Source organism: Acipenser ruthenus, chromosome 6, assembly GCF_902713425.1.
Source record: "Acipenser ruthenus chromosome 6, fAciRut3.2 maternal haplotype, whole genome shotgun sequence".
Classification (NCBI taxonomy): Eukaryota; Metazoa; Chordata; class Actinopteri; order Acipenseriformes; family Acipenseridae; genus Acipenser; species Acipenser ruthenus.
The window spans coordinates 37,118,089-37,145,285 of record NC_081194.1 but is presented as its reverse complement, the minus strand read 5'-3'; the positions used below and the strand labels follow the sequence as shown (position 1 = coordinate 37,145,285).

The following is a 27,197-nucleotide window of genomic DNA, read 5'->3' as shown; positions in this document are numbered from 1 at the left end:
ATCAGAGCACTCTCCGACAGCTTCAGCCCGGGGGCTGATCAGCCCACAACTCTTCCCTCTATCAGACATTCCCGCAACATCCGAACAAGTGCTTCCCGAGCAGGATATCATTCCATTACCTGCCGTTCAAGGAGTTAATCCTTGCTGATCCAAGCGGCTCCAAATTCAGGATCTATCCTGAATGTCTGTACTTTAAGGACTGGACTTTCAACAAGCTACTCCCGCTGTCAGCACATCACACCAACAGGCAGCCGCTCCAGCCAGCGAAACTCAACAGGAACATTCTTGCATTTTCAATTAAATAAAAGTATTCACGCAACCAATCATGGATACCTTATCTTCAGTTAACACCAAACTCAGGAATTTGGATAAACAAGTTTCCAACATCGAGCAAGAGAAACGAGGTTCTGCAGTTTCAATATTCTCTTCCATTCCTGCCATAAACACAGCCACTGCAACAGCTATAGTCACTTTTGGTTTTACACCTACCCCGGTCCCTACGATAGAGCCTCTGGTCTACAGCCTTGCATCTGCTACGGCATATGGTTCTGTCGCCTCAACTACTGTCCGTCGTCACTCAATATCCCCACAGATTCGGCGCAGTATAATTGAAGGTAAGGACGTTAATGGACGTTAATCTGGTTTCTCTATTGATGGCTACATCGGAATTTCTGGGCCATAGAGTAGTGGATTGCAGAGATTTATCAGTAACGCTGAAATCCAGAGACCCCAGATTACTGAAGAATCTTACCCTGGGGGAATTCGTCCTTGCCTTCGCTATATTTAGAGATGTGCTATGTTCTGTATACCCGAACCACAGGCAAGAACTGGATTCTTATGAATTCTACATCGTGGAGCTGTCTGTCAGGTATGGAGGGACCATGTTTTTTTGACTATCACAAATCCTTTTCAGAAAAAGCAGCAGCTTTTTTGGTATCAGATAACCACATCATCCACTGGGCACAACCTGATTTAGACCTATTCAACAGGCTTTTCAGCGCTCAGAGCCAACGCATGCAGGGTCTGCACTTCCACCGGCCACTCAACCTCTCTCTGCCTAAAACCTGCCATAGCATCAACTTCCAGATCAGCAGTCTGCATCACTGCTCCCCGTTTCTCTAACAGAATCTCGATCCCCAACTCCATCCATTGTTCTGCCCCACCCGAGCAATCCACAAGAGAAGATAAATTCGGGCGAAGAATAAGATACGCAGGAGGAAAGCAAATATGTAACAATTTCAACTTCTGTATCTGCTCGATGAGACAATGCAAAAACATCCATATGTGCAGTTTCTGCAGGGACGCTCATTCAAAAGCCATCTGCCCAGTAGCTCCAAAGTCTCCACTTTTCCAGCATCTCATGACCTGGCTTTATTTACGGACGCTTCATTCACAGGATTCGGAGGTCTTTTAAACAATCAGTGGTTTTCTAGTGCTTGGCCACTAGAAATTGAAAATCTATCACCGCATCTAAAATCCACAGCTCTTCTTGAAATGTACCCAGTAGTCATGGCAGCATATCTATGGGGTCATCTTTGGTCAAATAAATCAATACTATTCTTTTGCGATAGTTCATCAATAAAGGCCGTTCCAGTTCAAATCGACAGTTCATATTATCAATAAAGGCAGTTCCAGTTCACTTCTTATTATGCAACTACTGCGGTGACTAATATGGATTTCAGTATCAAATCATTTTCTAATCCAAGCCCGCTATCCACAGGGCAATTATAATAATGCAGCTGATGCTCTTTCTCATTTACAGATTTACAGATTTCACTGTCTGGTCCCTACAGCTCTGCCAACTCCAGCAGTGACACCCCAGTTCAACAAACTAATTTTCAACTAAATCCAATTATCAGTGGACTACTCAATACAGCGCAAGCATTCATGGCTGCAGCACTCGCTTCTTCCACCAGATCCTCTTATTCCACTGGCTGGACCACCTATTTGACTTTCTGCTCCCAAAGCAGGATTAATCCAACCCCATTCAACCAGGACTGGATTATGGCTTTTATAGTGCAAACAAAGGACTCTCTACATCTTGCAGCAACTACAATCAAATTCTATCTGTCAAGAATGCAATATCAATTTTGCTTGATGTCCATTACCTCCCCAACTCGCCTATCAATACCAGCTGTCCGTCTCCTCCTGCTTGGAATCTCTAAGAGTTCTCCAACCGCTTCTCCTCGTCTGCCAATCTCTATAGATATTCTGAGCAATTTGATTTCAATTCTCCGTCAAGGTTGCTTCTCTCCACTTGATAATCTAACAATGGAAACTATATATCTAACTGCATTTTTTAGTTTTTTTAAGATGCTCAGAATATACAATTCCTTCTGTTGTTCCTTCTGGATGTCATCAGCAGTTTAATTATACATTCACATCTCCCCTGTGTGTCTGGTCCCCCAAGCAGCAGGGACCCCCTTCTATATGTCGGGCCTTAGCAAATGGTGGGCCCTCTCTTATATGTTTGCAATCTTTACTAACTCTATGTCCCTGAGAGTGCCGAGCACCCAGCCTTGGCATTAACCGCATCACGATGCAGCCCTTTCATAATCTGCAGCAGTGACCTCACCCCGACACAGACCTCGTCCTGCCGAGGACTTGGTCCTAACAGTGGGCGGCTCTCCGAGAAGTCAGGCGACATCTCCATAGGTAGCCTGGCTCCTGCCCCGTCAAGTGGGTATAAAGAGAGAAAAACTACTGTATTCCTTCGAATTTAAGATGCATTTTTAAACCAATTTCAGTATAGTGCAGTGGCGTGCAGTGTATTCCCTTCCTCACTTGAAGGCCCTGCTTTAGCAACTGATGGGGAAAGTCAAAGCTCTGACAGATGACCAATCATTAGTGAGCAACCCCAAAACATGAATATTCCTTGGTTAGCACTGCAGTTAGGAGGATAGCTGGAGGGGGCGGGTTTCGACGACTCTGCTACCCCAATCCATTTTGTCACGGCACCCCACTGGTATAGTGATGCGTGTATTAAACAAAAGATGTGACTGAGTACACAACCAACAATGTGACTGACTGGCAATTGAAGGGTTCCGTAGTAGTTACGCTCTCCTCCTCGATGTAAACACAGCAAGCTTTCATTCAGCGCCAGTCTGTGCAGCTATGCACATGATGCTGTAGCCTTGAACTGGTGTTTCTGCATTCTTAAACAGGCATAGGCTCTCCGGGCACATCCCCCAGCCAATCAGGATCTCCCGATCAGCTCAGCTCTGGGCAAGCCTTCCTGTTTACCACAGCTGAACAGGTCCTCCCTGTCACAAAGCATCATTACCTTCCTGAGGAATTCGAAGAGAAGCTTTTACAATTTCAGTGTTTCGTTATTACGGTCAAGTTATTATCCGACCCCGTCTTTTTCTACTTGTCAAGCAATACCACAGTTCACAAAAAGGGAGAAAAACATGTGTGAGTAATCACAACTGGAAATGAGAAACAGCGCATTGTAATGCTCTGTGTGACAGCAGACAACCTCAAACTGCCTGCCTCCATACGTTGTTTTCTTATATGACTAAATGCATCTCTGTAAATAAAATGACAATGAACATGTTGCATATATGGACTTTATTAAAGAATGCCAGATACCTTTGGGTAACCGTGTTTTGGGACTGTTTCTAATTGATGTCCACATCTGTATAACTTGGCAAAACTTGGCCTTACACTTTCAACCAATTCAGTGGATACAGATGTGCAGTCTCAATGTATGGGCAAATCCACACCAGACAGAATGTTGGCAGCAACTGTTGGGAGATGTTGCATGCTTGCCTTTTAACAAATGACAGCACACCACATCATATGACTGCAGGTTAATGTGATTGGATAGCCGCATAGATGCAATGCAGACAACTCACTCAGACAGTACAGCAGCCACATACACAAAATTGCCTAACGAGAAAATAAAATATTGTGCACAATACCCTGGCCGACGGCTGAAGTCTCCGCGGCAGGACGAAGCGGGCCAGTCTGCCTTGCCTGTGACTCTGAGTCCGACTGTGCTGAAGCAGGAGAGGGAGGAGCTCAGACTCTGAATAATAAGTGCAAGTTAGTTCTGTTCAACTATCTAGTGTTTTGTTCTGTGCATGTTATTTTTATTCGTAAATGTGCTATAAAGGCCTTTTATATGCTGCATTTACTATGGTTTGAGACCATTTTTAAATGTATAGCTCAGCTGTGACCAAACATCATTTCAATTAGAATATTGGTAACCATGGTTTTGTTGCATGTTGACTATGATAACGGGGTTTTGCTAAATGAGACATTTTTCAATGGCATATTCAAAAAAGCCTAGATATAACTGTGGGGGAAAATGTTATTTGAAGTAAAATGCTAAATGTATTTTTTTAACTTGCGTTTAAACGTAACAGCTCTCAAACACCTCCTCTCAGTTTTGGATGTGAAGCATCAATGAGGTTCCACAATGCCACTCCCTGTAACTGCACCCTTTCTCTGAATGGATGGCTTAATAGAGATCTCTGCTATCACTGGTTAGGTCACAGCCAGATAATATACTTGACCTTCGTTGCCTTCATGAAAAATGCTTGCTTGCTAAAAATGTACTGGAAGTCTGCATTTTTTTGTATTGGTGCGAATGCGTACCTGCATACCAGTTATGTGAACCCCTGTTTATAGCTGCTTTTGAAGACAAATTTTAGTTTAGAAAATTCTTGTTTTATGGGAGTTTGGAACAAATGAGGCTATAGGAGGTTTCTGATTGGCTGGCTGTATCAGAGTTGAGGTGAGGTGTTAAGCACTGTCTCCTCAGAATGTGCTTATAACTTTTTAAGGAAATAAAGCTTGACACTCTACTCCTAGTTTATATCAGGTTTTATTATATGTTCCTATAAAATATACCTTCCTTTTGATATGAAACATGTCAGTGTTTAATGCAGGCAGATCAGAGCTTTAACTTAGTTAATTTGTGATATTCTTAATGTTTTCTTATTTATTACTGATTTGTTTGATTCACAATATTGTTATTCATTCCTATAGACTTCTGTATTACTTATTTTGTTTGAAATCTTTCAATTTTCTTAAATATATTTTCTCTTTAGTCTATATCAGTCCTTCCAGGACCTTTTAGCAGCCAGAAATATTTATCTGGTTTGCCAAAAGGATCTTCCTTTGAAGCAAAGGTGTTGTAGGGAATTGTGGTATGTATACCTTAATTTTAATCATGTGATTTAATACTGAATAGTAAAGACAATGACAAGTATTGATTAAAGTATATTGAATTATACGGTTTATTTAATAGCACTTATTCCATTATTGCATAGTGATATGACAGCAAACTATTATAGCACATATATTCTTATTAAACATAAAAAAAACAACTATGCTTTACTTGACAGTAAGACATGACAATTTTTGAAAAAAATGGGAAATTATCAGGTAAGGCCCCCACTGCACCCTTACCTGACCCATGTTCTGACAAGGCTTTCCAGCACACGCTGTTTAACTGGTACAGAAGGTGGGTTCACTTCAACACCATGTGTAGTCACTGGGCAGGTGAGGTGAGGTCCAAAACCACAACAACCATATATATATATATGTATATCTATCTATCTATCTATCTATCTATCTATCTATCTATCTATATATATATATTTAGTTTTAGTTTGGTGAACAATCATATAAATTACAATCATATAAAACATTATAATCAACAACCGTCTTAAAACATTACTATTTTTTAATTACATTTATAATTACATTTATATATATATATATATATATATATATATATATATATATATATATATATATATATATATATATGTAGAGAGAGAGAGAGAGAGAGAGAATACAAGCCTTCACTTTAAATACAGCAATCACATCCATTGTCAGAAAGTTACTTTTATTATTTTTTCTGCTTTTAATGATTGCTAGTTTGGCTTGCCCCACTAAAAAGTTTGCCAATTGGCACTTATTCTTTGCCCTTTTGAAGTACCTCACCCCAAAAATAAACATATCTACCAAAAGCCCAAACAGTGGCTGCAGTCTGGGGCAGTACATACAAAGCCTATACAAATCATTTTTTTCTGAAGAACAGAAACAAAAACTCCAGAGTCCCAAAGCACAGGAGATGCCCTGGTTCATCAGAGCTTGGGTCTACAGCTGGCCCAGCCTGCAACTCGAACACTGGAGGCTCTATTTTTGGAGTAGCATTCCCAGAAAAACTCACTCAGGATCCCCAAACCATTTATAGCGCTACCCCTCCGCCTTTTCTGTCCTGCCTGTCTTTCCTATACAGTGTGTACCGAATAATATTATATTCGTCTCCAATACTCTCAGACAACCAAGTTTCTGTAACACCTATCACATCGTAGTTACTTGTTAGTGCAGTAACTTCAAGTTCTAACATTTTGTTTCTGAGACTTCTAGCATTAAGATAAATACATTTAATAGTTGTCTTACCTGAGTTGTTGCCCTTGTTTTGATGTGGTCTCCCTTCTGTTTTTTTGTCTTCTCCCCCCTTCTTTTCTAGTTTAAATGCTTCTGGACCTCCTCAAGGATCCTTTCTCCGAGTAGATTGGTTCCCTTTCTGTTTAAGTGCAGTCCATCCCGCCTATATAGATAGTCCTTGTTGTAGAATGTGCTCCAGTGTTCAAGAAAGGTGAAGCCTTCCTTTGTGCACCACAATTTCAGCCATGCATTTTGATTTTGTATTTCCAGCTGTCCATAAGGTCCTTTGCAAGGTGCCTGGAGTATCCTAGAAAATACCACAGTTTTGGTCTTGTCTTTTAATTTCCTTCCTAGCTCTCTGAATTTGTTTTGCAGTGATCTTGGCCTGTCTCTTCCAATGTTGTTTGTACCTATGTGGATGACTACTACCGGGTCGTTTCCTATTCGTTCTAGGAGCCTGTCCACGTTCTCAGTGATGTGCGTGACAGAGGCTCCTGGAAGGCAGCACACTGTTGTAGAAAGGGGGTCCAAACTGCGAACTGAACTTGCTGTGTTTCTCAATATGGAGTCCCCAAAAATCATGACCTCCCTTCTTTTTGCTGCCTGGTCAGCACTGTTTATAGGGTCTTGGATGTTGTTCTTTTCATTCTCTTGATGTTGGTTTTGGTCATCTAAATGTTTAAGTTGCTCAAAGTTGTTGGATGTTTGGATTTCTGAAAGGTTGTGCTCCTTTTGCTGTCTCATTTCCTCCAGCTGCATTTCTAACAGACTTACTCATTGAAGCAAGTCCTGGATCGTGCGGCACTTCACATAAACTTGAGCTCTGTTGGGTTTTCTCGGATTTCCCACATCATGCAGTTGTCACTGATTACTGGCTTGAAGACCATGTTTTATTATTATTATTATTATTTTTTTGGAAGTTCAGTTTAGCTTCTGCAGCTGTCAACCTGCTTTCAAACTGCTTCTAACTGCACTGTACTTGTCCACTTGTACATCTCCCACGCTGTCACCTCACTCGCTGTCGCAGTGAACACTGACAGCCTTTTGTTTGTTTGTGCGTGGTGCTGCAGGCTCCACCCCTCCCCCATGTCTCAGAACGGCGCAGAATTTGAATCAGCTGCTCCAAGTTTCAGCTTATCAGAAAAAGACACACAGCTGTTAGACTTTAAGCTGCAATGTTTTCTGATTAAAGCAATTCAAGGTTTAATTTAAAGATGTAATTCCTCCTTTCTGCTTCTAACTGCGCTGTACTTGTCCACTCGTACTTCTCCCATGCTGTCGCCTCACTCGGTGTCGCAGTGAACAGGTCATTCAGAATCTTTGAAAAAGACCTAGGAGTTTATGTTGACTCAGAAATGTCTTCATCTAGACAATGTGGGGAAGCTATAACAAAGGCCAACAAGATGCTCGGATATATTGTGAGAAGTGTTGAATTTAAATCTAGGGAAGTAATGTTAAACCTAATGTATTAGTAAGACCTCATCTAGAATATTGTGTTCAGTTCTGGTCGTCTCGTTACAAAGTGCAAAGAAGAGCAACCAGAAATATCCCAGGTTTAAAAGGCATGTCGTATGCAGACAGGCTAAAAGAATTGAATCTATGTAGTCTTGAACAAAGAAGACTACGCAGCGATCTGATTCAAACATTCAAAATCCTAAAAGGTACAGACAGTGTTGACCCAGGGGACTTTTTTGACCTGAAAAAAGAAACAAGGACCCGGGGTCACAAATGGAGATTAGATAAAGGGGCTTTCAGAACAGAAAATAGGAGGCACTTTTTTTAGATAGAGAATTGTGAGGGTCTAGAACCAATTCCCCAGTAATGTTGTTGAAGCTGACACCCTGGGATCCTTCAAGAAGCTGCTTGATGAGATTCTGGGATCAATAAGCTACTAACAACCAAACGAGCAAGATGGGCTGAATGGCCTCCTTGTTTGTAAACTGTCTTATGTTCTTATGTTTATATTAAAGAGGCGTGTTGTTTTAAAGAAGAATTCCAAAACAATACAGTATAATGCAATTTTAGAAACTAATGGGTTAGCCGTATGCATTCAGACATATCAGAGAAGGAATACATGTTTTTAATTAAAAGGTAAGCCGTGCAGTTTCAATTTACATTGCCTATGCCAGTCCTGCTGCTGAGTGCTGTGTCTGTTTTGTGCTGTGTCATTTTCGGTCAATGTAAGACACCTCCACCTTCACAATAAGCTACTGACCAAAAGCTACACCAGGACTGCTGGGGCTTTTGATATCACTGTGGTTATGGGTAAGTCTCTGACATTATCATGCACATTTAAATTATCGCTCACAATACATATAGAGTGCACAGTATGGTATGTAAATTAGCCAAATACTGTGCATGTAAATGAATGCGTTCTCTTTTAGTAAATGAGGCAGTAAATTTAGATTTATTGTGCATGTTAGGCTCACTACTTTACATGTGCGCTAACTCCATTCGTAAATGAGGCCCAATGAGTACTATCCACCTGCCTTATATGGTGTTTAAACATGTAGCAGTCTTTTGAGATTCTGTAACTTAAAAACTACAGCATGTATTTTCTTGAAACTTGTACAAAAAAATGATCTATCACACGGACATGGAACATATGAAATGCCATCCCGCTTTCGCACAGTTATAATACAGATTACACCGTGTAACAAATTTTTTTTTTTTTTTGGTTCCTGGGTAGTAAGTGTTATTTCCTAATTGCTTATGCCTCAAAAGTATAGAAAATGGCTATTATTCCCCACAAACTTTGCTTTTGTGACCAGGACAGTGATATTTTGAAATTTACCTATTTCCAATGAGAAAACAGGCGAATTTGTGTCTTTTCGTTCACATAAAGTCAGAAAAAAACAACATATGAATCCAAATTAACATGTATTTATACTAAAGTAATACAAAAATGACTACAAAAGATTTAGAAGTGAATAGTTTTTCTAGATTTACGATTATACTGTAAATCACTTTCACGAATCAGCCCCCAAATGTAGTCCCAAAAGTAGCTTCATTTCCTCAAACCATTCTTTCCAATACATCGAGTTCTTGCTAAACCTATCCTATTTACCACAAAATGTACCAATAACAGGATGCTCTGCTTTGGTAGACAAAATGTGCACTCCCAGCTGCTTCTGTTCCACTCACTCTTGCATGCTCGCACTACTAGTTTGAAACATACATTAACCCTTTCTTTTGCACAGTGCAAAAGACTCTGTATTATACAGTCCAGTTGTTGTACATCATTTTCTATGTTTCCCAACATTTTCCAGCAGTATCAAAGCTTACTGCTTACACCATGTTTATCTATCTGTATTGTTAAAATAATCCAATATGACATACAACTAGATGAAGTGTACTTTCTCATAACATTGGCTCCTCTCACAGCTGCAATGACTTCTCCCATTTCTTTATTATTTTTTTTTTATTATTATTTATTTCTTAGCAGATGCCCTTATCCAGGGCAACTTACAGTCGTAAACAAATACATTTCAAGAATCACAGTACAAGTAATACTACAATTAAGAGCAAGATATATACAATGACTTTGGTTCTAGCAAGTACAAGTATGACAAAATACGATTCAATAATACAGCAGATAACAGTGTCAGTGATAGTTACATCAAGGTATAATTAAATACAAAATACTACCGATTAAATAACACTTGACAGATTACAGTACTCTAAAGTACAGGATTAAATGCAGTAAAATAGGGGGCAGATAAGAGCAAGTAAAGCGCATTTAAGGAAGGGTGATTAGTGTCCCGGGGGGAAAACAGAGGAGTTCTACAGGTGCTTTCTGAAGAAATGAGTCTTGAGGAGACGCCGGAATGTGGTCAGGGACTGGGCAGTCCTGACATCTGTAGGAAGGTCATTCCACCACTGCGGGGCAAGGGTGGAGAAGGAGCGGGCTCTGGAGGCAGGGAAGCGTAAAGGAGGTAGAACCAGTCTTCTAGTGCAGGCGGAGCGGAGAGGTCGAGTGGGGGTGTAGGGAGAGATGAGGGTCTGGAGGTAGCTGGATGCAGTCTGGTCAAGGCATCTGTAGGCTAGTACAAGACTCTTGAACTGGATGCGAGCGGTGATCGGGAGCCAGTGGAGTGAGCGGAGTAGTGGAGTTGCATGGGAGAAGCGAGGCAGAGAAAACACCAGGCGAGCAGCGGAGTTCTGGATGAGCTGGAGCGGACGGGTGGCGGACACAGGGAGGCCAGCCAGGAGGGAGTTGCAGTAGTCTAGGCGGGAGAGTACCAAGGCCTAGACCAGGAGTTGGGTTGCGTAGTTGGTGAGGAAGGGTCAGATTCTTCGGATGTTGCTCAGGAAGAATCGGCAAGTGCGTGCCAGAGTGGAGATGTGCTGGGAATAAGAGAGGCAGGGGTCCAGGGTGACTCCGAGGTTCTTAGCTGAGGAGGAGGGAGAGAGTGTGGTAGATTCCAGAGGAACAGAGATAGAGAGATCAGAGGAGGAAGAGGGAAAGAAAAGGCGGTCAGATTTAGAGAGGCTGAGTTTGAGGTGATGCGAGTGCATCCAGGAGGAGATAGCAGACAGACAGGTAGAGATACGGGAGGGGATGGTGGAGTCAGAGGTGGGGAAGGAGAGGAAGATCTGAGCATCATCAGCATAGAAATGGTAGGAGAAACCATAGGATGCGATGAGGGGGCCCAGGGAGTGGGTGTAGAGAGAGAACAGGAGAGGACCCAAGACTGACCCTTGGGGGACTCCTGTTGAGAGAGGGCGAGGTGTGGAGGTTACTCCACGCCAGGTTATCTGGTAAGTGCAGTTGGAGAGGTAGGAGGAGAACCAGGCCAGAGCAGTGTCAGAGATTCCCAGGTCAGTGAGAGAGGATAGTAGAATAGAGTGATCGACAGTGTCAAAGGCAGCAGAGATGTCGAGGAGAATTAGGACGAGGCAGCTCGGGCACACTTTAGTGAGTTGGTGACAGACAGGAGGGCGGTTTCAGTGGACTGAGCATAGCGGAAGCCAGATCGGAGAGGGTCGAGTAGAGAGTGGTTGAACAGGAAAGCAGAGAGCTGGCGGTGTACAGCCCGCTCGAGGGTTTTGGAGAGGAAGGGTAGGAGGGAGACAGGACGGTAGCTCCGGAGGGAGGTGGGTCGAGGGTAGGTTTTTTGAGGAGGGGAGTGATAGAGGCTTGTTTGAAGGCAGAGGGAAAGAGACCAGAAAGGAGAGAGGTGTTGAGAAGGGAGGAGATGAAGGGAAGTAGAGCAGGAGCAGCAGCTTGAAAGAGGTGAGTGGGGAGGGGGTACAGGGCACACGTGGTGGGTTACAAACCCACCACGGAGCAGGGAGGAGAGGTCAGAGTCTGAGAGGGGCGAGAAGGTGGAGAAGGAGGGTGAGTTAGTAGGGGATGCAGTGGGTGTAGGGGTTGGAGCAGGAGGGGGTGCGGGGGAGGGAGAGGTGTTAAAGAGTTTGCGGATATCTGAGATTTTAGAAGAGAAGAAGGAGGCAAAGTCATCAGGGGAGATAGAGGAGGGAGGGAGGGTTTAGGAGGGAGGAGAAGGTAGAGAATAGTTTACGTGGGTTTTTAGTGGAGGCTTGGAGTACAGATTGGAAATAAGTACATTTAGCAGAGGAGAGAGTAGAGGAGAAGGAGGAGAGAAGAGTGCGGTAGAGGTCTAGGGCAGCAGGGAGTTTGGTTCTCTTCCATTTCTTTTCAGCAGATCGCAGTGTGATTCTTGCTGAGCGGAGCGCAGAGGAGAGCCAGGGTTGGGGAGGGGAGGGGAGGGGAGGGGAGGGGACAGAGGGCGTCGAGGGAGGAGGTGAGGGGGGAGAAGAGGGTGGTGGTAGCAGAGAGTTCTGAGAAGGAGTCGATAGGAGGGAGGTAAGAGAGAGCAGTGGAGGCAAGGACAGAGGGGGTGAGAGAGCAGAGGTTACGGTGAGAGGTGACAGTGGGGGTAGGAGGAGCAGGGAGAGAGGGGAGAGAGAGAAAAAGAGATGAAATAGTGATCAGAGAGGTCCAGTGGGGTGACAGAGAGGGTGGAGGGGCAGCAGGCCCTGGAGAAAGTGAGGTCCAGTTGACGGTCAGCTTTGTGGGTAGGAGGGGATGGAGAGAGACAGAAGTCGAAGGAGTGAAGGAGAGGGATGAATCCGGCAGAGTGGCTGGGGTTGGAGAGATGGATATTGAAGTCACCTAACAGGACGGTTGGGGTAGACGGAGAGGGGAGGGAGGAGAGTAGATAGTCGAGTTCATCTAGAAAGTGAGCGAGAGGTCCAGGGGGACGGTACAGTACAATTAGCAGGAGTTGACAGGGAAAGGTTAGTTGGACTGCATGAAATTCAAAGGTATTAACAAGAGAGTGAGGAGAGGTCGGAGGGGACAGAAAAGAGTAAGGAGGGAGGGAGGAGAAGACCAGTCCCACCTCTTCGTCCAGTGAGACGCGGTGTATGGGACAGGACGTAGAGAGAGGACAGGGCAGCAGGAGTTAGTGTTATCAGGTTTCAGTGAGAGCAAGGAAATCGAGAGAGAGGTGGGAGGCAAAGGCAGAGATTAAATCAGCTTTGCTAGCAGAAGAGTGACAGTTCCAGAGTGCACCAGAGAGTGCAGGAGGGGGGAGAGGCAGAGGGATGAGGTTAGAGGGGTTGGAGGAGCAGCGGCAGAGAGAGGGCAGAGGACGAGGGCGAGAGGACAGAACAGGGATGTGAGAAACAGTTATAGCAGGACAGGCAAGACAAATAGGTACAGTGGGAGCGGTGGGGTGGAGGGTACAGACCTGACTAGTAGATGGCATCTTCCAGAGCGCCGTTAGGTTCGGATCTATTCGAACAGCTTCTCGGCGCAGGCCTCCCTCGCTGGACTCCCACAGCTAGACTCCCACAGCTAGACTCCCGGCTCTTTTGTTGAGGCTCTTCAGTTTGCTGGCGCGGAAATAAGCTGCCTAATATATATATATATATATATATATATATATATATATATATATATATATATATATATATATATATATAACAACTGTGTGGCAAAAGAACCAACTAAACTGTGTGGTCTGTAGTTACCTGGTTTCTTTCAAAATAAGGTAACAAATATTAGACAATATCAGTTTTACGCATCCCCTTCAGATATCACCTCTAAGATTTGACCAGGCCTTCTTGGGAGCTCCTATAATGGGTTTCCAGAAGGTTTCTGTGTCAGAGGTCACTATTCTTATTTCAAAATTGAAGCCCACCACATCTTTTGTGGATCCTGTCCCTTCTTCATTAATTTGTTCAAGTATCTCCGTAATTGGGCCAGTTATTAGTACTGTTATTAACTCCTGTCTGATACTGGGGTGGTCCCTGCACTTTTAAAACAAGCAGTACTTAAACTGTTACTCAAGAAGCCCACTCTTGATCCCAGTCAGCTGAGCAATTACAGGCCCATTTCTAATTTGCCTTTTCTGGCCAAAGTTTTAGAACATTATTATTATTATTATTATTTATTATTATTATTTATTTCTTAGCAGACGCCCTTATCCAGGGTGACTTACAATCGCAAGCAAATACAAATACATTCAAGTGTTGCAATACAAGTCATACAATAAGAGCAAGAAATACAATAATTTTTGTTCAAGTGTGACAAACCACAATTCAATAATACAGCAGATAATAGTGATAGTTACATCAGGATATGATTAAGTACAAAATACTACAGGTTAAACACTTGGCCGATTACAATATTCTGAAGTACAGGATTAAATGCAGTAAAATAGGGGGCAGATAAGAGCAAAATAAAGCACATTTAAATGAAGGGTGATAGTGCCCCAGGATACAACAGAGGAGTTCTACAGGTGCTGTTTGAGAGGTGAGTCTTAAGGAGGCGCCGGAATGTGGTCAGGGACTGGGCAGTCCTGACATCTGTAGGAAGGTCATTCCACCACTGCGGAGCAAGGGTGGAGAAGGAGCGGGCTCTGGAGGCAGGGGAGCGTAGCGGAGGTAGAGCCAGTCTTCTAGTGCAGGTGGAGCGGAGAGGTCGAGTGGGGGTGTAGGGAGAGATGAGGGTCTGGAGGTAGCTGGGTGCAGTCTTAGTGCAGCATTTGAGACGGTTGATCACAATATTTTACTTAGGTCAGAGGAGACTGTTGGAATCTCAGGCATTGCTCTCGATTGGGTTAGGGTTAGAGGAGACTGTTGGAATCTCAGGCATTGCTCTCTATTGGGTTAGGGTTAGAGGAGACTGTTGAAATCTCAGGCATTGCCTTCAATTTGGTTTAGATCAATTTGGTTTAGATCTTTGTTGGACCCTCTACTATTTACAATTTAAATGCTGCCTTTAGGTCAGGTTTTCAAACATTTTGGTGTAAATTTTCATTTTTATGCCAATGACACCCAAGTTTATTTCTTTTAAAACAAATTTTGAAATAGCAGTTTCTCTTCTGTCTGACTGTACTGCTGATATAAAAGATGGATGCATGATAATTTCCTTCAGTTAAATTCTGAAATCTGAAATTTTGCTACTGAGATCTGTGAATCATTTGCACAGAGTTACTTTCTCCTCACGGTCATTAGATGGTTCCGATATTAAAGTCAGTTCTAGTATTAGGAACTTGGGTGTTTATTATGGATTCCTCCTTAACCAGAACCTCACTTACGCAGTGTTGTTAGGACAGCTTTTTTCACTTCCGCAATATTGCCTATTTACGTCCTTTTCTATCAGCAGTAGGTGCAGAAAGGTTAGTTCATGCACTCGTCAGCTCGAGATTGGATTACTGCAACGCTTTGTTTTGTGGCCTTCCTATTAATACTCTTAGAAGGCTCCAGTATGTTCAGAATGCTGCTGCTCGTATCCTAACTAGATCAAAATCTTGTGATCATATTTCACCTGTACTATGTAAACTCCATTGGTTGCCTGTTAACTTTAGGATTGATTTTAAAATTGCAATGCTAACCTGTAAAGCTCTAAATGGCACTGCTCCTTCATATATTGCAGACCTGCTTACTCCCTATGACCCTGCTCGCCATCTGCGTTCCTCTGAGGCTGGTCTGTTGGTTGTCCCCAACTCCAGGCTGCGCACTCAGGTTGACGGGGCTTGTTCTGTTTATGCACCCAGACTTTGGAACTCCTTGCCAAATTATATTGAGTTCAGACTCTCCTATAGTTTTTTTTTTTTTTAAACTTCTTTAAAGACTTACTATTTGAAATTGGGTTTTAACTGTACCTAACTGTACTTTTAACTGTTTAACTGTACCTAACTGTACCTTTTCTTTTTGTTTGTTTAAATCTTGTAAAGTGCCTTGGGATATTTGCTATGAAAGGTGCTATATAAATAACATGTTGTTGTTGTTGTTGTTGTTGTTGTTGTAGAACTGATTATTGTAGCACTTTTTTCTGGTGTCCCAAAACATGTGGTATCCCGCTTGCAGCTTGTTCAAAATAACACTACTGGAATTCTGACTAAAACCAGAAAAAGTGAACATATTACCTCTGTTGATTTTAAAATTTTGCTGTTAACTTACAAGGTCCTGAATGGATTAGCACCTCGTTATTTGCAGGAGTTACTGATCCCGTACCTTCCAAGCCGCACTCTGAGATCACAGAATGCGGGGCTGCTGGTTTATTGCTAGGGTCAACAAAAGCACCATGGGAGGTAGGGCTTTTTCTTGTAGAGCTCCGAAATTATGGAATGCTCTGGCTTTGTTTGTCAGGGAAGACTAAAAAATGCATTTTATCTTGGTGGGTTTTAATGTAACTTTAAAATTGCTGCTTTTGTATTGTGTATACTGTTATTTATAAATGGGTCAGTCTCCAATTCTTTGTACCAAAAGTGGGAACACATGGTCAAAATTAAAAAAAAACATTTATTGTATGTATTTCTTTAGTTATGCAATGTCTAGGGTGTCCGTTTATATAACAAGTAAGTCTCGAGATAAAAAAAAAACAAAAAGTTATTTTCATTTGACAGTTTTATTCAATGACCATCCTACTATCTGTATGTAACATTGACACCAGAAAGGGGTGCTTTTTATATTTAGCATGGTGCTTAGAGTTGTAAACAACTTCACAAGTTAGTCTTTTTGAAGACTTTTATTGATTGATTACTTACATTTAGCAATATATAATATAAATAATGTTTAACATCCTCAGACATGTAATGCATGTAACTGTGTTAATATTGACTTCAATTGACATTGTTATTTCACTAAAGTCTAACTGGAAATTATACATTTTAGTTTTTTTAGACATCAAAAGAGATTATTCTAACATTTTTTTAAATGTAAATTTGTCTTAATATTTATCTGTCGTGAAAGGGGTACTTTTATTTTAAATTCACATGTAACATGGACACTGTGGTGTCCATGTTACACGCGTATTACTGATCTTTATAATATTATGTTATGTTAACCATATAAACAAATGTTCTTTGTTTATATGGTTAACATATTATTATAAAGGGCATTTAAGAAAACAGTAAGCTATATGCTTAATTTAAGTGTTCATAAGTATTGTGACATCTAGAACCTGTAACCTGTATTGTCTTTATAACCGCAAGCAAAAACTTCAGCTCAGCAATAACAACCCACCATGCTGAGACATTTGTGTGGAATTGTGATAGGTTTGTGTTGACACTGTGACTGAAGCAGGTGAGAGTCGGAATGGAGGCACGGGGACACAGAGGTGCACTTTGAGCATGCCGCACATTATTTATTTACAAACAGAACACAACACTTACCACTCACGCACAGTACCAACAATAGTAAGGTACGGGGGGTATAGGCAGAGTATAGTATACGCCAGGGGGTTCCCAAACTGGGGGCCGCGGACCCTGAAGCTTCAGGGGATCCGCAGCAAATATGTAAAATTATTTAACAAAAGAAAATTATGTGTGAAATATTTAAAAGAAAATCTTAAAAGTTAAACAAACACATCTTAAAACCCATGCCCTCGCGCCCCCTGTCCTGCATATGTACTTCGAATGTCCCTGGTTGCTTGTTTCATGCTGAGAGTATGTACCATTATCACAAAAGCGGGGTGAATTGCAATTACAATTTAAATAAACAACTATAGCCGCGACCCTCACCAAGAGAAGCAGATCAGTAATGGATGGATGGGTAAACAGCTAAATGGTAAATGCAGTTAAATGCTCTGAATCAAAGCATCCAAGGCTGTGACGTAACCGTATTAAATATGCAAGACAAAATTAGAGCATTCACTAAAAAAAATGGTCTCTGGGAAAATAAACTTAATGAAGGAGTGACAGAAATGTTTCCACTTTTACATGAAGAACTTAAATGTTCCAGCATAAGCACAAGCAGCACTCTGCCAATCGTGTCTCATTTGATTCATCTGCAACAGTACTTAAGTGAATACTTTCCAGAATTTTTTTTTTTTTATAAATTTAGTCGTTGCCAATTATTTTTATTATTTTCTCCCAATTTGGAATGGCCAATTATTTTATTATGCTCAGCTCACCGCTACCACCCCTGCGCTGACTCGGGAGGGTGAAGACGAACACACACTGTCCTCTGAAGTGCGTGCCGTCAGCCGACCGCTTTTTTTCACACTGCGGACACCATGCAGCCACCCAAGAGCTACAGCGTCGGAGGACAACACTACATGCAAGCCCACAGGCGCCTGGCCAGACTACAGAGGTCGCTGGTGCGCGGTGAGCCGACGACCCCCTGGCCGACCTAACCCTCCCTCCCCCTCTGGGAGCTCCCGTCCTCGGTCGGCAAAGGAATAGCCTGGACTTGAACTCGCGATGTCCAGACTATAGGGCGCATCCGGCACTCTACGCAAGTGCTTTTACTGGATGCGCCACTCGGGAGCCCGAAAACAAACATTTGAATTGGATCCGAAATCCCTTTGATTCTGAAATCGATACAGACCTGGACCTGAAATCCCAAGAGGAGTTGATTGAAATGTCAAACGATGGGACTTTAAAGATTCAATTCTCTGCTGTTCCGTTACCACAGTTCTGGATACACATTATGGATGAGTACCCTGTTGTTAGCAAAAAAGCTCTAAGAACGATTTTACCCTTTGCTACAACATATATGTGTGAGACTGGGTTTTCCACACTGACAGCACTGAAGACAAAGCATAGAACACGTCTGCATATGGAGTGTGACATGCGAATATCACTGACTGGAATGAAACCGCGATTCAATGACCTGTGCAGGAATTACCAAGCGCACCCATCCCATTAGGCATGCAGAACCCAGAGTACTTTAAGTAGTATTATTTACTTACATTTATTTTTATCCTCGTACCTTTTTGTTTTATCATTTAATTTGTTGTTTGCAATAAGAGTAAGGTGATCTGCTCAGTATCTACAAGAAAAAACGTTGGCACTACTACTGGTCTGCCTTTATGCTACCATATGTCTCTTTTTCTCACACAGTTTTTTGTAGTGATGTTGTTACCCTTGTAATGTATATGTAGTACATTATATGTAAGATTAAAAAAAAAACCGTCGCAATGGATAAAGGTGTCTGCAGCTAAATTACTTAATAAAAATTATAAAGGTGTCTGCTAATGACTAAATAATAGTAATAATACTATTATTGAATCATATTTTGTCATATACTTGTACTTGCTAGAACCGAAGTCAATGTATCTTATCTTGCTCTTAATTGTATTAATACTTGTACTGTTATTCTTGAAATGTATTTTTGTTTTACGACTGTAAGTCGATAAGAAATACAGACTAAACTATAAATTAAACATCCTGTGAAGACGGCGTGCTCTCCATGAGCGGCCATTTGAGGACATCTTTGCTGTGGACAGTGTAAAAGCTTGTCGGAATACTAACAATGAGAGTTAAAATTGATTACTTAGCAACATGTGGGGATGGATAACTCATTTGTTTTAAAAACCCTGATAGTTGCTCTTTAAACAGAACTATAAAATCTGCTGGACAGGATTGGGGACCCCTGCTAAAGGATATAAAAAAACAGCCACGTAGGGGCAACGTGTAAGATGGGGGCCCTGACTTTGAAAGTCATTTAAAAACATCAACATTTAAAACTTTGGTTAAAATAATGAAATAATCTAGAAGTGCACAGTATCCCAGACAATCTAAGAGTAATGCATACATACTGAGATATTTCTGGTACAAGTTAGATATTATGAAAAACTTGCATGCTACAAGATCTGTTTAATTTAAAGACTTATGGTCAGTTGATCATGAAGATGTAAATATCACAACTTAAGATTACAGGTTGTTTTTGTACTATTTCAATTTTTGAGCGCAGATCCTTTTCTTTCTCGTTTCTTGCTGACAGCTTTCTTGTGAGGAAGTATGACTGCTACTTGTTCATAAAAATCTTTGACTTCATTGATGACATGTATTGGCATGGAATTCCTCCTCTTCTTTGCATGGTCTTCTGCCCTTGATTGTCTCTTCAAAGTAAGCGAGGTAACACCCAAGTTTCTGTTCGTACTTCTTATCAAGCGGTACTTTTTTAGCACACAAAACGCACTGGCCAGATTCCCTTTCAGCTGCCTGACCTCCTTCATTCTTTTATTTTTCAAGTACACAAACTTATCTTTTAGAGTTTCCAATGCCATTGTTTCAAAATGTAGTTTTTTACATAGTTTTATTTTTAACTCTCTAATGAAATGTTTTTTTCGTGGTGATGCTTTGTTTATGAGATCAATAACTGTCTCTGCATATTTTCTTGGATTTTCCGGCATGGCTTTTCTTGTCCTAGAGAGGGTTTTTCGTTTTGCCGAGTCAGTCCTGCAGTCACCATCAGCCCCACATTGGGATGAAGTGTCCTCTGTGTTTGGGTTTCTGTAGTTTATTTGTTTATTCAAAACTTTGCTTTCTTTTTGTTCTTTATTTTCTTATTTTTTCTAGCTGTCGTCGTCTTTTTTGTGCAGATTGTTTGTTTGGCTCGTTCCTCCTGCTTCTTTTACGCCAGTATGCTCTTTTGGCTGCTTGTTTTTCTTCATCTCCTCCAGTCCATATTTTGTTAGTCTTTGGTATACTGCTCACTTCTGGTAAAGACTTTTTTTATTTTCTGTTGTTCTCTATTTTCTAACATGCTCTTCTGCCTTCTCATTTGCTAACTTTTTTTTTTGGGGGTGCTTTGGTTTAAGAGGTACAAAGGTACAAACGCGACCTGGCAGCTTCCTTCTTATATTGGTCATACAGTTCTGGGTTCTGCTTTATTTTTTGTTTCCAATGCCTTGTTTTTTTGGCAGAGGGTGTGTCTGTTTGCTCCCTGAACGTTTCGTTGCTCTTCTTAGCAATCTTCCGTGTTCTCTGAGTAATTTTTAAAGAGATCTTATAATAAAAAAGGCTATATTTTGTAAACCCTTTCCTTTAACTGAAAACTAAACTTAGCCTTATATATATTTAAAAGTAGGAATTATATTTAATACAGGAGTCGCATACCAAATTACTAGATGAGGATATAATGTGTGTCATTTTTTGTAAGGGTACTTGTGTAGTGCTTGCAAAAAGAAGTTTTAGTTTCATACAAGGGCACCGTCACCACAAATTTGTTGATCAAGTTTACATCAGTAAACAAGTGACTTGTAAGTCAACTTGAGTTTAATTCGATGAGAAAAAGAAATACCAGGGTTAATAATTGTAACATTATTTAAATCGTTCTCTTAGTATTCTGAATGTTTTCTTTAAATGCTTAAGGGCAATTTGTTAATTGCAAAATGTTTTTTCCTGCGTTTCTTTATTTTCAATCTACACATTTTTCAACCAATTAATGATATGAAGCGTATTCTGAATGAAATTATTTCAGTTTATTTGCTGAATATAGCTGGAGTTTATTCATTTATTTATTTTAACAAATAATTAGGCCTAAATGTAATCCCTGTAAGTCGCTTTGTATAAAATAATACAAATAATAAAATATGAATGGCAAGAAAAAATAAATATAGCTTTCATTAATTGTGATTATTGCCCCTTACATTAGCTATTGTAATGTTACTTTCAACAGCAGGAACAAAAATCGTAAAATAAAAGCAAGTATAGTTTAATAATTTTTAAATTGAAAACCCAAGGCTTTGGAAAAAATAATAATAAAATAAAATAAAATATGAACAGCAAGAAACAATACAAATCATAAAAGTTTTCATTAATTATTATTGCCCCTACATGCCACGCTACTGTAATGTTACTTTCAACAGCAAAAAAAACAAGTGTAGTTTAATAATGCGCGTCATTTAAACTGAAAACCCAAGCAGATAAACCTGTACAGGTTGGTGTCAAAAGCATATATTTTTCTTTAGTATTAATACATCATAAGCAATAATTAACAACTTGTGAATTTACTAAATACACTTCTAAAATAATATAATAATTGAATTTTAAACATACCTTTTTTCCCCATTTGTATTTTATGGGTCCTGGCGTTTCATTTCCACTGATGTAACGTAGTTGGACACCAATGTTATGCTGAGGTAAAAGATTCCTGCTTCGAGGAATGAGTGAAGACTTGTTTAAAAAAAAAAAAAAAGAAATTGGTTGCTGTAAAACACAGGATTATGACAGTGATGAAAAAGTGCACCATTTCAGCACAAACTGCTGTACGGACGTAACACATCCTGATATTGACACCAACAGCAAGTACTTATTTTAGATGTTCTTATTTTGTGTAAGAATACATTATATGTAATGAGAACTCATACAACGAATATATTATCAGTCAATTTTAAATAATTACTGCATTCTGGATGTACAGATGTTAATATTTAGCAAATAAGTTGAGTGGGGGACGGAGGGGGGTGATGCTGGGACGCCACCCTCTTGAGGTGTCATGGGCTAGTCGACGAAACACCGATGATGGAAGGTGCCCACTTGAAGACCGCAGACATGTACCCTACTTAGCTCAGTCCAGACGGTTGTCATGCTGATGCGCTGGGGAGACCGCATTGTGGTTGATCCCCAGAGCCAGCATCGCAGCCGTTGTGTGTGCTGTTGTGCTGGCGAGGAAAAATAAGCTGATCCCTGGAGCCAGCATTACACTTCAGCCATCAACACCAGGCAGAAGGATATCTACATCATCATATGGAAGGATACGCAAATGGATGGAGACACAGATGGATCACATTAGTTTACTGTAAAGCTACGTCTTAGTTGGTGCTTATGTTGGCGAGAGCCGAGTTCTAATCAGCATGAAGTTTTAATTATTGGCGCCATATGTTACACTCGAAACCTGGTATTTGATTGTCTGTATTTCTACGTGCAATAAATTATCAGAACTTCATTGCCATATTTTAAAAGCATATCTTATTAATTTTTAGTAAAACAACATATTGCAAACATATATATCAAACATGTTTCTTAATTCAAGGTACATGGTGACTAGGGTTCCCACCTCCTGATTTACAAAAAACCGGGACACCAGAGTCATTTTGTACAAATAAATAAATAAATAAATCCTATACTTTGACATTTAATGTCCCGAGAAGTCTTACAGATTTCCCAGGACAACTGCTCAAAAAGAGAACAATCCAGGCAAAACCAGAACGGGTGGCAACCCTAATGGTGACTGGTCCAACCACATCACAAATACTGTTTTTTGTTTTTTTTTTCAAGATATGTACATTATTTTTGCAAGGTTTCCTAAATATACATCGTTACAATGACACACTTATGTTTGTTGTGTGTATATAACGTCCAAAACACACATAATCATTTATAATTATATAAAAGATATACTTGATAAAATGTTACACGCCTGTTGACCCATATGTTATTTAAATGGTCGGATTATGGCAGTTGTATAAATGTATTGTGGTTTGTTCTTTTTTTTCTGCTATGTACTGTACAGTGCTTTGCTATACTTTTGCATAAAAAGCGCTATATAAATGCAATAACTAAAATAAAGACAGTTTTTGCTAAAGCATAAACAAAAAAAATACTAAAGCATTGGCAAAAAACTCTTGGTGCTTTAAATAACAAATACTATGCTTCTTTACAGGAAGACATGACTCTGACAAGGTGAAAGAGTTAGAAGGCAAGGTCCAGAGTCTGACCAAAGATCTACATGACCTCCAGTCCACCCTGAGAGGGATGAATGAAAAGTTTCATGAGGAGATCCGCAAGACCCTAGAGACAGCTGTCAACGGCAAGCAGCCAGCTGATGCTGCCCATCCAGAGATGAAGGAAACCCTCAGTGACATTCAGAGAAGGATGCAGCATCTTGACAACCGTATCCAGGTGCATGATAAAGAGCTGAATCACCTGAACAACAAATCTCAGACAAATGGTGAAGGGGGTGAAAACTTCATTGAACATTCAGACACAAAAATAAACCAAAAACTCACTGAATTGAAGGGAGAGATCGTGAGAGACTTAGAAAAGTCTTGCTCGGCCTGCCAATCGCGAGTGGAGAACTTAAGGAGGCAGCAGGAGGAAGACAGAGACAGGATCCGGGGGCTAGAAAAACTCATTAACTCTGTGGACCAGCGGAACAAGCAGGTGATGGAGATTGTGCAGAAACACGTGTCAGGTTCATCCAACCAGCCTTCAAGGGACTGTTGTGCCCAAGTGGACCAGATCAAACATAAAGTCAGTGACATTGAGAGGAAGCTAGATTCTGTGTCTAAGGCTTATGATGTTTTGAATGGGCGGCTGGACAACGAGTTGGCTGAGATTGAGAAGGAATGCATTTTGAATAGAGAAGAGAAAGTAAGTGCCCTTCTGGAAAACTTAGAAAGCCGTCTAAACATCACAGAGAGGAATGCTGAAGAGTATTCTCTCTTTGTCCAAACTGGCATAAAGGGTTATTTACATAAGGAGATAAATGACTTGAGGAATGAGTTTAATGATAGGTTTGATGAAAATGGGGCCAAAATATCTAACATAGTTCAAAATGTGGACAGCTTAAAGGACATAGTTGTTGAGCATGGCGAAGGCCTTAACAAAGTCTTCATCCTCACATCTGACATGGATACTCATTTGACTTCAGCAGTTAACAGTTGTGCTGAAATCTGTGTCAGCAGTGGGCCTCCACATCCAGAAGATGATGACTCTAAAGTGTCAGATGTAGTGAAAAATTTGGAGTGGAAGGTCATTGTAAATGAAGGAGAGATTCGAAACTTTGGAAACAAGATAAAGAACCTCTCAATCTCTGGAGAGTCACTGAGGAACACAGTGATAGATATTGGCCGTGATGTACAGAAACTGAAGACCTTGACAGGACACAATGGTGAACATTTCAATATGATTGTTACTAACATAGAGAACCTTGAGAAAGAACTAGATTCCACTGCCTCTACAAGTCTTACCATTTGCAGCTCTGTAGAAAACCAACTTGTTTCTCTGCGGAATGAGACAGAAGACTACTTAGATAAACTGGCTACGGATCTGAATAACATACGTACCAGAGTGGATTCTGGGGACACAACTTGTGCCCAAATATGCTCAAACCTACAGGAAGAAGTCGGGAAACTAAAGGAAGTAGAAAAATGCAGCGGACAATGTAAGGTAGTCTTGAAGAGGCCAGACGAAGGCCAGGCAGGAGGGGATGGTCTAAACCAGCAGAAACCTTTGGATGGGCACAGCGTTATCGGCGGTACTTCCAGCGTCAACTTGAAGTCTATTCAAGGAGAGCTTTCAGAGGTCATTCTGACATTCAACTCCATTAATGACACACTCAAGGGCCTGGAACATACAGTGCAGAAGCACACTAGTGTTATCCATGACCTGGGCACCACTAAGGACAAAATCATCTCTGAGATCGACAAAATCCAGCAGGAGGTGAACGAGCACATTGAGGACAGCAAAGGCAGGTTCGACCATGTCAGTAGGGAGATCCATCGATTTGGTAACAACTTCATGGTAGAAATGGGTGACTGTAAACAGTCATCTGACGGCCTGGAAAAGAGGATTTCCAAGATGGAGAACCTTTGCGGAAAGCTTGACACAGTGTCAGGCAGCTTGGAAAGAATTAAGGATGGCCTGAACAAACATGTGTCCAGCCTCTGGAACTGTGTCCATGGGTTGAATAGTACAGTCATTACCCACAGTGGCTACTTGGACACCATTCAGAACACACAGCTGGATGGAATTAATCAGCGACTAAACTTCTTGAACTCCTCCATGCTCACCTTATTCAATGAGTTCCAGGACTTTACCCATCAGGACTTTATGGGTATGTATAGTCCTATCAATCCAATCCATGCATACCATCCTAATGGCTTTGCCCCAGTCCATTAGCACTTTTCCCTAAGTAAAAACTACAGATAGTTGCACTTCCAATTTTAGCATAGACTTAGTACTGATTTACAGTTTCAGGCATATAGACACTGTTTAAATACCAGAATATATACAGTACATTTACAATTAATCTTATTCCAAAAGCGTCTTCTTTTTCTGTCAAAATATGTATAGTAGTAACTCGACAGTATTTGCACACTTAAATTAGCTTCTTTCCATTGCTGTCTTCCACAACAAAATCCCTATGGTCACGGGCACATTCTTCTGGAGTTTTTGTGTGTAGGCATTTTTGTACATTTCGCCACAGTTCTGTTTTAAATCCTCTGTATCTTAACTGTAATACAGCTTGAAATCCTGCTATCAAGCCTCCATCCTGATTGTAATCTCGTTTTAAATCTTGCAAGCGCAGTCTTCAATAGAAATGTAGGAATGTGCTGTCATTCAGTAGTTGGGGCGGGTTTAAAGTATTCAGAACGAATCAATGATAGATGCAAGTCATGAAGGCGGGACATTGCCCAGTAGCACTGTGAAATGTATTTATTATTATTTTTGTAGTAGGTTTTATTTTTTAATGGGAAAAGGGTAAAGTCAACGTGAATTGATGAACCATTTCGACTGTTTTTCCAGTGTTTTTCCAGTGTTTTCCAGTGTTTATTGGCTATCCACCAATTTCATTTTTTTTGTATCGGGAGTGTTTTATCGGGTTTTATCAGTTAAAACCAAAAATCAGAAGCCCTAATTATAGTCTGTGTTGAGTCTGCTGAACAAGAGCAGTTTAGGATTACAAATTAAACAGTTACTAATTAGAGAACAAGATGGAAACTGTGAAAACTAGACTGCATTCATGGCCAGACGCTATCTAGACACTATCTTTCGCTGCAAATATCAGATGGTGAGGATAAACAGGTGATCTCTGACCACATTTGCTCTGACCTGGTCATCTGTATATACAGCTACAGACATTTTATTTTTAATCTGATTCACTTGCATCTCACTGTTGTGTCATGATGTAGGGCTTCCAGGTCCACCAGTCCACCAGGGAGAGAGAGGTTTCCAAGGACCCCCTGGACCACAGGGGATCCCAGGTAGGGATGGAGCAACAGGCAGACCAGGAGAACAAGGGCCAATGGGACCCCCAGGTAATCTTCTACAGAATTTGTTTGCATTTCTCAATGGCAGTTTAAGTAGATTTAACCAAAACAGAGTGCACTTCCTACTCTTCAAATTGCCTCAAAGTGACTTTGTGATACACAAGATTAGCTATTAGGGTTAAGTTTATTTGAATCAGAATGTATGTCTTCAGCTTACAATTACAATTTATCAGATCTGAAACAATATGTATATATCGTGATAAAAAAAAAAAATCTTAAGATTTCCCCAGCAAGTCAATGTACTGTCACCTGTGTTGAGTGTTGTTCTGACTGAGTGAGTCCTATTTACCATTCACTAAGCTCTTGGTCTATGCCAAAGCATTACTTTGTATGTACTATACTTTGTAAGGACCATTCACCAATTATTTGCCCTTAAGAGTCAGATAGAATAAATACAAGCGAGCATTGTACCGTGGCATATTTTCAAAGCTTTAGTTAAACTGTTTTTAAAATAACCTTTTTACTGTTTAATCCATGTACAATACACTGTCAACATGGCCTAACAATGATTCACCTGAATTTGTTA

General features: G+C 40.8%; 1 protein-coding gene across 2 annotated transcripts in view; it reads left to right on the top strand.

The window, feature by feature from the left end:
* LOC117411587 (EMILIN-1-A-like) overlaps positions 1-27,197 on the top strand; it is a 130,100-nt gene that overhangs the window by 76,901 nt on the left and 26,002 nt on the right. For both annotated transcript variants that reach the window (XM_034019245.3, XM_034019244.3), the window contains exons 4-5: positions 23,281-25,455; positions 26,534-26,659. In XM_034019245.3, the coding sequence (XP_033875136.3) occupies positions 23,281-25,455; positions 26,534-26,659 (2,301 nt within the window). The remainder of the gene's footprint in view (positions 1-23,280; positions 25,456-26,533; positions 26,660-27,197) is intronic.